The 11,132-nt window shown below is 54.4% G+C and overlaps 4 protein-coding genes across 4 annotated transcripts; all 4 read right to left on the minus strand.

Annotated features, from left to right (window-relative positions):
- Positions 1-2: 2 nt before the first annotated feature.
- On the minus strand, positions 3-1,811 carry LMH87_009409 (uncharacterized protein; the record flags this gene model as incomplete). Its single annotated transcript, XM_056196394.1, has 2 exons — positions 3-1,653; positions 1,723-1,811. 2 exons carry the CDS (start codon positions 1,809-1,811, stop codon positions 3-5), a joined length of 1,740 nt encoding a protein of 579 aa, XP_056053547.1.
- Positions 1,812-2,069: 258 nt separating this feature from the next.
- Positions 2,070-4,154, minus strand: LMH87_009410 (uncharacterized protein; the record flags this gene model as incomplete). The annotated part of the gene is made up of 2 exons (XM_056196395.1): positions 2,070-3,407; positions 3,459-4,154. 2 exons carry the CDS (start codon positions 4,152-4,154, stop codon positions 2,070-2,072), a joined length of 2,034 nt encoding a protein of 677 aa, XP_056053548.1.
- A 1,611-nt stretch (positions 4,155-5,765) lies between these two features.
- Positions 5,766-6,179, minus strand: LMH87_009411 (uncharacterized protein; the record flags this gene model as incomplete). Its single annotated transcript, XM_056196396.1, has 1 exon — positions 5,766-6,179. One exon carries the CDS (start codon positions 6,177-6,179, stop codon positions 5,766-5,768), a length of 414 nt encoding a protein of 137 aa, XP_056053549.1.
- A 1,045-nt stretch (positions 6,180-7,224) lies between these two features.
- LMH87_009412 (uncharacterized protein) lies at positions 7,225-10,535 on the minus strand (the record flags this gene model as incomplete). Its single annotated transcript, XM_056196397.1, has 6 exons — positions 7,225-7,833; positions 7,882-8,405; positions 8,457-8,598; positions 8,648-9,267; positions 9,625-10,286; positions 10,351-10,535. The coding sequence occupies 6 exons, from the start codon at positions 10,533-10,535 to the stop codon at positions 7,225-7,227; spliced, it is 2,742 nt and encodes a 913-aa protein (XP_056053550.1).
- Positions 10,536-11,132: the final 597 nt, after the last annotated feature.

The raw sequence follows: 11,132 nt of genomic DNA on the forward strand, positions 1-11,132 counted from the left end.
CGCTACATCCTTCGTTTCTGAAACTTGCCGCGCGCCGATATCCGTCCTTCGGCCGGAATCGCCCTCCATCCTGTAAGCAAGTACCCCTCGGCGCCTCCTTTGCCCATCATCATCGGATGCGTCCTGCCCGGCAACACCTGCCACCTCTTGGCCCGGCTCGTCTGCACCGCCACGCCCACCATCAGCGTCGGGTTGATGGGGAACTCGGTCGAGCCCTCCCAGTACACCAGCTCCGCGAGCGACTTGCCCTCGGCCTCTGGCGGCGGGCTCGCCACCCACGCGCCGCGCCGCCCGATGCTGAAGCAGTCGGCCAGCTGCGCGAGGGGCTCCATCGTCGGCGAGTAGATTGCGACGGGGCTGCCGCCGGCCAGCAGCGGCAGCGCGTTGCGCAGAATCGAGATGGGCTCCATGGTGCTGGCGACGGCGAGGCCGGAGAAGCCGCCCGCGCGGGTGCCGTCGACGATTTGCTGCGTGCGCGCCCAGCGGCGGCGCTTGCGGTGGTAGTTGCCCCGGCGGTTCGTCTTCCACGCCATGAGCTCCTCCAGGGGCACCTCGTCCGGCTGCTCGGCGTACGTCGGGTCATCCTGGGGCGACAGGGTCTGGAGCCAGCTGATTGGCAGCAGGTTGGTGAAGAGCGGGTGGTACGGCTCGTGCGGGCTCGGGTCGCTAGCGTCGAAGCCAAAGTAGCGCAGCAGGGATAGGTTCGGCTGCGAGTTGGCGTGGATGAGTGTAATGGAGTTTGTGAGCGCATAGTGCAGCGAGAGGTCGTCCTTGTGCGGCCTCTTGCGCGACGGGCGTGTTGTTGAGACAGTGTCCTCGGCGCCGTTGGCTTCTTCAGCAGTAGGCTCTTCTGTTGGTGCCTCCTCCGTCTGGTCGTCTTCTTGCTTCGGTTCATCCTCGTCACGGTACAGTATACCCATTCTCTCAGCCATCGCAGCAACTAGCAGACCACCCGTGTCATCGACTGCCAGCCATCGACCGCCATGTGGTGTCGTCACGCCCTCCACAGGCCGGCCACCGAAGTGCACGTCCGCCCAGCATCCAACCAGCGCTAGCGATTCTTGTCGCATTTCCAGAATCTTGCTGGCATCCTTGTCCTCCAGCATCCACTGCGCCATCATCGCCACGTCTAGCGGCAGAACCGTAAAGCGACGCACGTACTTCTTCTCCTTGAGCAGCTTGTATTTGGCTAGCGAGTACGCCGTCTTTTGATCAATGGCGGTGTGGCGCAGCAATAGCTTCGCAACAATCTCCTTGCCAGCGCCAGCGCCCTTGCGCTTCAGCTCCTCGATCTCCTCCGTCGTCAGCGTTTGCCGTGCCTGCTCGTCAAACGTTTTACGCGTGACGACGCCACCTTCCGCGACCTCCTCGTCGACGAGCGCGAGCTCCTCGCCCACAGCCGCCGCAATCATGGCCTCGTTGATGTCATCACTCTCCTGGTTGGCGGGCTCCGCATCGGGCGTCGCGTTCGCCGCTTCGTCTTCGGCCGTCGTGTCGATGAGGGCGTCGGCGTTGAGCTCGGTGCCGGGCACCACGCGCAGCCGCGAAAAGGTCTCGCCCTCGCGCTTGTCCTGAACTTCGTAGGTGATGTGGTACGGGCGCTCGAGGAGCAGGTTGCTGGGGAACGAGCCGTATTTGCCCAAGCTCACGGTTCTGCTCAGACAGGCTGGTTAGCGGGCCAAAAGTCGGTCACGAGGCGGGCGCAGGCGGGCGGCGGCTTACGTATTGGGCGTTATTTGTAGGATTTTGACATTTCCATTAGGCAGCTTCAATGCTACCCAGGCATTGGGTTGTACTGTATTTCGTGGCATGACGTTTGTGTGGTGTCGCGCCGATGTGCTACAGTCAAAAGCTCTGCCAAAAAAAGTTTCCAATCTCGACTTTTGTCGGCCCCACCTTCTGGCCGGAGGATGTAAGTCAACACGGCGACGGACTTTTGATTTACTTTTGCATGATTGAATACGATCTGTAATTTACGGGTAACTTGTTGGCCACGTATTTTTGATCGGTCGACAGCGTTGTTGATGCGTAGTGGAAATATGTACAAAAATGATCGCGCAACTCGGCGCTCAATGTATCGTAAACGTCTCCTCCACGGCGCCTTTCCTAGTCAAAGCCTCGCCATTCATCATGCCATGCGCGTAACACTCTCCAACCAATATCCAGCCATCTTCACTACGCGGTCCTCTCCGTCGCAGTACAAACGGCGCCGTCCCGCCATAGAGCACAACCACGGTGTCTCCCGGCTCCATGCTGTCCGGGCCGAGGACAAAATAGCCTTGCGCTGAGAGGCCCAGACGCCTATGCCTAGATATCAGGGACGCTTCATGCGACCATTTAAAGGCATCACCTCCGCCGTCACGACCGAGATCTCGAATCTCGTCCGACACCATGGGGTCCAAGCGGCGCGCTGTTCGACCAAGGTATGCTGTGGCGTTGGCCAAATGCTCAGAGTCGGGGATTGTAGAGTGCTCGCGGGCACGGGTCATGCCAATGCCAGCATTTGTCAGGCACTGCGCCAAAGCTAAGAATGGTGGTTCCCCGGTTGGGTAGTGCCTCCCAGTCGGCGACGTGGCGGAAAGATGCATCGGAGACCTTTGGCGGCATATTCTCTGCCAGAGAGCCACCATGGGATGGGTGGCATCTTCACGCTGTCCGCGGACATGAAAGCTGTCTCCTCGTATCACCCAAGAGACGAGCTTGATCGTATCCATATGCTTTCCAGTGATGTTGAGGGTCAATGCGCTCCTGTCAATGGAGAGCTGCGGCTTTGTGTCGCCGGCCGCTCGATGTGGTGTATCTGGCGAGCCAAATAAATGGTGCGCTCTTTGGCGCCAATCGGGAACCCATGACGGTAGACTATTTAGTTTGAACGACAGCGCAGAAGGCATAGCGCCATCGGCATTGGTCAGGATGGAATTTTGTCGACTTCGCGATATCTCGCCGCCGTAGTGCGTCGCCGACAGCATAATGAGCGACTCGGCGCCTTCCAGACCACGCATAGCCACATCGCAATACACGTCCTCTACGGAACGTTGGTAGTCTGCCACCAGCTCCCGCAGGCCCGGCGGTGTGCTATCCTTGTACAAAGAAAAGTGGCCAAGAAAGGCAAAGACGCGATCGCGAGGATCCTCCGCCAGCATATGCCGTGCGCGATGGAGTTCGTAGACGAAATTACCCCGTCGATGGCGCTGGTTGACAATCACTTCCTCGGGCTCCACGAAGCGGCGGTGCAGATATCGAATATTCGGCGTCATGACGGCAAAGCGCGCACGTAGATGGTGATAGCGCTCGTTGAGCACCGCGACGACGGCGGACAGCACGTCCCAACTAACTTCAGCATCGCCCCAGAAGAGGGTAGCTGGTGTTTTAGTGCCAATTTCTTGCACAATCCATATTCTGTTGAACTATTTCTCATCAGTCCATTGGCCGGCATCGACAATTTCAGTGCAACAAACCCATGGGAGCATGGCTAGCTTTGCGAATGGTTTCCACGGCGCCATATCTTGCAGATGCAGGTTATCAGAGTGCGCCTTGCGAAATTCCTCACGAGCTTCTTCGTTCGCAAAGACCTCTTGCAAATGCTCCACCATTTTCACAGCATCTTTTGCTTTTCCCTCCTTGTCGCCCCCCAGCCAGACCAGCACCTGCCGCGCGCTCCTGTACACATTGTTCATCAGGTTGACCTGCTGGCCGCGCTCCTCGACATCCTCCTGGTTGATGCAGACCTGGTCCGCCCAGAGCCTCCGCGGGCGGTCCGGCAGCCGCAGCCGCTGCAGCGCGTCGTAGATGCTCTGCGTGACGGGCAGCAGCCGGCCGTCCCCGCAGTTCAGCTGCTGCACGCGCTTGCGGCTGCCCCATACGTACGAGACGGCCTCAAAGTCAATTTCAGGCGCTGGGGCCGGGCCGTCCAGCGGCTCTGTGCTTAGGTCGCCGCGGAGAGGCTCCTCCTGGCTTTGCGCCGGGTGGAGCGTCAGTATGCGAATGCTGCGCCCGTCCTGGAAGGGCTCATATTCGTACAAGCGCCGGGAGCCTGCCTCGGCGGGTGAGCTCGACATGGAAGGGACCCTTGTGTGTGGCGCTTTGGGAGGCGGAAAGAGCTGGCTACTGCGGCTCAGCTGTCTTGCACCCTTGATGCTTACAGAGGAACGCATTTGTAGAAGTAGGCGGTGCAAGAAGCGGTCGAAATCGGTATTTGTTTAGTGGGAACGTGGAGATGAGGCCGGCGTTAGTTGGCGCGCTACGCTCTACAGGTCTTGCCCTGTTCGGTGTGAGTCAGAACGAAAATCGCCAATTTATCATGTCCCTATAGATTCGGGATGTGGGAAACTGCTCGTAAAACTCCATCCCGGGAGCTTTCCCCAGCACGGCAATTGTTCCGCCGCAGTGCACATGCTTGAAGCTGGGGTGCCCTTACACCTATTGTGTCTCTAAATACAACCCGATTTGCTCTTTCGAAGCAAACAACAAAATAAATAAAATTAGCTTTACAGCAAATGCTCTAAGAAAGGAAATCAAGACGTATTTAACCATAGATCAGCCACGATCACAAGACCTGCATACACAACACCACTAGTTATATATTCAGGTGGCCGAGCTCTTGATCCGCCCCAGGCTGTAGCTTTCTCATGACCTATTGAAGCCGCTAAATAGAGTTTCTGATTTGTGCTAAAAAGTTATCATAGTGCCTTCACTATAAAACATAAATAGGTAGAGATTGTGATTTCGGCATCAATTTTAACAAGCAGAAAATAGCGGTCTCGTATGCTGCTGAACTCAAATATTTCATGCATTCGTATTTTGGCCATTTAGTTGAGCGTTAAAAGTGTTGCCGGCGATAATTCCGCGCCCGCCCGCGAAACATACATATTTAGCAGCGTCGCTACGAATCTGAAACGATTAAGCCTATGGATGATTACGAGTGCCTACTCTCACAAGATCCTCGTCTGTATCCGTCGTGCCGAATCAGTAATGCAATGTCTGGAGATGTAGGGTAACCCGGGAAGTTATCCGAAGCCTGACTCTTACTTGCCGGCCCTCTCCAACGCAAGAAGAGAATTTGGCGCATTTTTGGAAGTGCCGTTCACAAAAAACATTTGGCTATTATCGATAAAGCTGCTGTGTATACGAAATTGCCTAGAGACAGTAGTTGAGACTCTCACGGATGCTCATGTCGTACAATATAGGACACTTTGCATGGATAGAAGAAAGGCAAAAAGACGGCAGAGTCGTATGGAAATTATGAGAAGAAGATGTTTCGCGCTTCTTTACTTCACCATTAATCGGTACGCGATACAAGCCCATGAACGCAAGCTGATGGGCAGCGCTGTAGGTTTCCTTTCTCTTGCTCACGTTTGTCTGAAAGGTTTTGATTGTCGCGTGGTCGAAATTAGTTCTTCCTCTGTTATTCATGTCGCTTGAATCGTCATTTGCGGTTTCGGTGGCCACTGGTTCGGTCATTGAAATTTGTGCGGCGGGCTGCTCGGCGGGCTGCTTGGGGGGATTGCCGGGGAGATGTTCGAGCCAGAATCTCGCGTTTCATGGGGGCATCACCAAAGGGGTACGTAATCTTGGAGAAATGATTTATATCTCTGCTCTTGTCTAACCATGCTGCAATTGCATCTGATGCCTCGCCGCGACTTCACCCTCCGTTCCACATGCCCTCCGAAACTCGATTTACCGCTACCAGGCAAGTTGAACCCTATTCTCCTTCTAATCCGGAAACCGAACAGAGCTCCCGCGGTGATGAGTGTTTTCCAGGAGATTTAGTTGGGATCATCCAAGCACTTGGTGACGTCGACATCAGTGTCGATAATAGGGATCTTCTTGCAGCCCTGAATCCTAAAGCTCTTCATGTAGGAGCCTTCCTTGCTGGTGCTCTTCTTGTACCATTCCTTGGGAGAGCCGGCCGTCGCAGAGCCCAGGTTGTTGCCATTGCAAGCAGGCTTGCTGTGCATGGTAATCGAGCAGCGAGTCCAGGCAGCGCTGCACCAGGTGAAAGAACCAATACGCTCCTTCGTGATGTCTTCAGGGATGTTGTAGCAGTTGTTGTCGGCGTACATGCTCTTGAAGTGCATGTGTTTTCCCTTTTGGTTGTCTTCGGTCCAGACAGTGAAGCTCCACGCGTCCGCACCCATGAGCGCCATGGAAGAGCAGGCGAGAATGGAAGAAATCTTCATTTTGAGAGTGGTAAGGGTTGGATTATGAAGTATTCAAGGAGAGAAGAAGTGTAATGATATTGGAATGGTTGGGAAATACACAGTGCCTTGGCGGACGGCTGTCGACCTTTTATACTTCGTCTCTGTTTCAGAGATCGGCATGCCTCGTATGGAACAAGCACAACTTCCATCTTTCTATGCGCCAGACTCACTTCGCATAACTGCGTTGCCCGACTTTTGAGTGGACTCGTGAGCAGTAGCTGAAGCAGTTTTACCATCGTCAAGTAATACGGAACAACCAATGCGCCTAGGACCCTTAGAACTACCAGGAACCGCCCCACTAGCGACCCAGCCAGCTGAAAGTTCTCTGTATGGTCCATTCGGAGACACTTCTTATTTAGGAAGCCAGGATTGCCTTGTGATGTTATTCTCCCCACAGTAAGGCTGATTTTTTTTTAAGTAAGAAATGAAAATTGGGCGACAACTCACCTTCATCGGTTTCGGACCGTCCAAACGAGCTAAGTTTAAGCTTAAACAGGAGGATAAACAGCTGGTCACCAGCCCGAGAGCTGCTATTCTTCGTCATCTACTTTGATGGGGTATACTGATTACTGTTCAATTGGTGGCATGAATTTTCAGTACCCGCCGCCAACTCATAGCAGCGCCGTAATGACGACTGCCGATCAAATGCTGCAATACTTCTTTGACTGTCGTACACTAACCCACTACGTGCACGCGGTCACGGCCACTTCCCCCGACGCAGAAATTACCGTCACATACATCAGCTCATGCCTGCCGCGGCAAGAACGGCATGTACAGCAAATAACGTATTGGGGGTTGAATTGCTCTTGTAGCCTCTGCAATATGGACCTGGGTTTGATATGATTCAAACTCTAATTATATACCCCTATTTAATAGAGGCGAGTATATGGGAGTCTCAACTAGGATGAGCCAGCATTTATGTATCCATTGATGTTCAGCATGCATATCAATACTAGGTAGTTTGATCTAGGGATATACATCATATGCGCTCGCAGAATAGAGGCCAAATGCCGACTACGTTCGATCATGCCATGGCTTGCAGCCCAACCCTCTCGTCGCTCGCCCGCGTCATTGTCGCTTGTTCCATTGCCTCTAAAATATCATGATACTCCCTCGTCCGGCCCCACGCCACCGACACCGTCGCGAGTATTTTCCTCGCCTCGCGCAAGATCCGCACCGGCCCCTCCGCCGCGCAGACATCCCCGACTCCCGTGATGTGTGCCCTCATTTTGGCCGACCGCACGAACAGCTGCACCATCTCGTCGTCATTGGGACGGTCAAGCCGAATAAACGTCGGGTCCGGATCAGATGTGTACGTAGACGGCCGCGGCGACGCATGCAGATGGCGTGATTGCGATGCTCTGGATGTCGAAGGCGACGCGCCCGAGTAGCTGTGGTAGGTGCCTTGGACCTCTGGTGATACTTGCCGAGACAAGCTCCCGCTCCTGGCCTCCTCATCGTCCCCAGAAGACTGGCATCGCTGGGCAGTCACTCTCGAAGTATAGTAGCTGTACGCCCAGAGAGTGAGAGAGGCCAAAAATACGGACACAGGTTCATAGAACGCCATGGTGGAATACCGCCGAATATGCCAGTAGAAACAGCCGCTGTGCAGAGCTGCGAGGCGAGCCTTTGACTGTCTTCGGTTAGATTCTTTCGTTACTCGTTGGATACATCAACTTACTCCATCACGCTGTGCCCACTGTAGAACCTCGTGCTCAGCCGCAACTGCCTCATCCCGAGTTGGGGTCTGTCGCCCGGCGTGCTCTGGGTTTCGGGAAAACGCTACCGAAAGGGCGAGCGTCATTATTTGATCGTAGGGTGCAAACAGCACTACGCGGGCTAAATGCAGATGCATGACCGTCGAGTGCTCAGCCCCCGAAAGCAGTGCTATGGTAGCGTTGGCACCCCAGTGGAGCGTGTCGACGCAGTCCATGGCCGCATTGCGCCAGCTCGAAAAGATGGACACGTCCGCGAGCCATTTCCCCTTGTTCCTGTCCGTATGTTTGTTGCCTCCCTGGCTTGCGCCGTGGAGTGGCTCCGCAGATGGAATCCAAGAAGAAAGCGGTCGTGTGATGTAGTCTTTGACGTGGAACACTTCACGATATACGCCATGAAGAAGGATGATGCGACCAAACTCGCCTAGGTCGCCTTTTACGTGCTTGTCTGTAAAGAGATGGTGCACGGCGGTGAACAGAGATGGGTTACCTTTGGTAAGTTAACTTTTATTTGTTCGCCTGAAAGTGAGAGTCCACTTACGCTCTGTTTTCTCATAGAGCTCGTCCCACAGAGGACCTGGTGTTGCAAACCAGAGCCCATCGTGAGGGAGATCGCTCTGTGACATTTCTAGTAAAAGGTTGGCATCAAGTCTGAAATGATACGACATCATGCAATCGAGTAACTAGGGAGAACATGAGCGAGGTCAAGGATTTTGTGAGTGATGGTCTCACCACTATGGAGTAAGCTAGACGCCGTTTGGTCTCTACCGCCAACCAACCAACCCAGCGTCTGTGATCTTGGGTAGCCCAGCTCAAGTCACGATTGTGATCGCCAGTTATACTCATGAGGCCGTTTAGTTTGACAAGGCTGACCAACTCGCCATGCCTCCTTTTTGCAAGAGCTTGCAAGTGCGATGATCCACAATAAAGCATGCCTACTTGACTGAGTAGCAGAGCTTGAATAAATGGTGTGTCATCGTCGCCAAAGCCGCTTCTGTTCTCCTGTTCCGTAATGAGAACCCTTCTCAAGAACTCATGAATCGGCGCCACACAGCTCCAAAACTCGTGTGTCTGAGTGTATTGGCAGCCAATAGCAGCCATAGCCAAGGTTAACGGCCAATAGCTGTTCACGTTGAACGTCGGCTCGTGTATAATCGGGAGTGAGCCCGCGAATTGATCGAAATATAAGCCAAGAAAGAAGTTGAGGTGCTGGATGGATGGGAAGTGGACGGACTCGAAGGGCCGATGCACCGGGTTTGAGGCAAGACAAAGTCGATTGAAACTGTTGCGCACGGTCTCGTACAGAGCTGTCTGAATACTTCGTGTCTGATCGTGATATTCTGGGTCGTCCACTGATACGTGACTCAGATCGGGGAAAGACAACAAGTTTTCTTCGCAGCTGGCGGATGAAAGACCGTTTGAGATGGGCGATAACGACTGGCAGTTATGTATGCGTAGCGAGGGGTCGACTCGCTGAGATCTAACCGTGCAAGGCACTCGCGCTCCATTACTGCTGGTGGCATACAGACCACCCTTCGCGACTCTCGGCAGTAGAGGCAGCGACCTATGCGAGGTATGTGACATCGTTGAGACCACTTCAGCCGGAGATGCGATTGCAGGTGATCGAGATGCCTCCCCGTAAATCTCATTCGATACCTGCAGGGGCAACCTGGGCCGCACACCGGCTGGCTCATTGTAAGGTTGCATACTGTTAGGAGATAAGCCCAATCCGAGAATGGAACTGAAATCGACATCGATGGCGTCATTTGCGGGAAGCCAATTCATTGCAAAGCCCAGAGTCGCATCATAAACAGATGGAGCATACATGAAGTTCTCCGTCACGGGCACGGGGACATCATTGCGATAGAACTGTGGTGTGGACGGCCTAGGTTCACGGAGATCGAGGTTGGCCAGATCGTGGGCATTTGCCGAGTCCGGTGCTCGGAATCGGGAGCTGCGCAGAGGGCTATACGAGTTTGCCATGAAGGCATCGCCAACGAGCTGATCTGAAGTAAGTGGACTGTTTCCATCTCCCCGAGGCGCATCGAAATAGGGCACGTCAGGTGTCGCATCGTGATTTGCTTCTACGTTGCGCCGACCGCGGGTGGAGTTCTCGAAGGGAGCGGAGTAACTCATTTGTTCTTCGAAAGCCTCTGGTGATTTGCCGGTGTGCCGCGCTTGCCTTTCGGGATAGACGCACTCCAGAGACCGCCCGGAGCATCGCATGCAGGGCAAAGCTCTTGTGCATTTCTCTCGAGCCCTCGCGCATTCAGTACAGGCACGGCGCCTCCTATCTTCACCATCCTTGGATGAGTTGGGCCCGGCCGTCTGCGGTTGCTTGTGGATGGATGAGTGTCGCGCGAGAATGTCACTTTACTAGCAGTCAGCCAACGGTCGATACGATGAAGCATGACATGTCGGTGCACGCGGCGTACCTTCTAGCGAACTTCTTGTCGCAAACGGAACAGGAAAAGCTCCTGAGCCCTTCATGGCTTCGCTCGTGTCTCTTGAGGTGCTCTGGACGCTTGAAACTGCGTGAACACCGAGCGCACCGTAGCTTGCCATCGCTGGTAATCAGACCACTCTCCAGCCGGCGCTCGTCCTCTTGAGGCTGCCCCATTGGCGCCTTGCTCTCATTTTAGGTCGGTCAGTGGGAAACTTGCGCCTCAACTGCCGAGCCACTTTGCATTTACAACGCAACTTTGATGTTAGTGGCAAGGTTGAAGTGCCGAACATAGAGGACGCGGAGGCGGGGTGCCCATGGGGTTTGGCCGCCTGGTGGCTTATTAGTTGGAGCCAGTGGGTTCTAGGATGTCAACCAGGGGTGCCGATGCAGGATGCCCTTTGGGCTCTTTACCCGCTAGACAGGGTCGTTTAGTGCGTAATTTTCCGCCTTTTATGGGTGGCACCCCTTGAAGGTGCCCTGGCTGTCCTTTAGCGTATGGTTTAGCTTTTCCCTCAATCAGCACCTTCTACTGGTATAATGACGAATAGCTGCCCTGCGCGACATAGGACAATGACGCGGCCTTCTGCCCAATTTGGCATATACAGCGAACTCGTTGGCCGCTTTCTGCGGTCCATATTTTCAACTGTCCCGTCAGCACGCAATTCTACACTCATTTGCTACCCGGCATCGTCCATAAACATTCAGCATCAACCACAATGGATGGGAAGTCTGTGAAAGGTCGCTTGTATCGTTTGTTCATCTGATCGGCGC

Source organism: Akanthomyces muscarius, chromosome 5 (assembly GCF_028009165.1).
Source record: "Akanthomyces muscarius strain Ve6 chromosome 5, whole genome shotgun sequence".
Lineage (NCBI taxonomy): Eukaryota > Fungi > Ascomycota > Sordariomycetes > Hypocreales > Cordycipitaceae > Akanthomyces > Akanthomyces muscarius.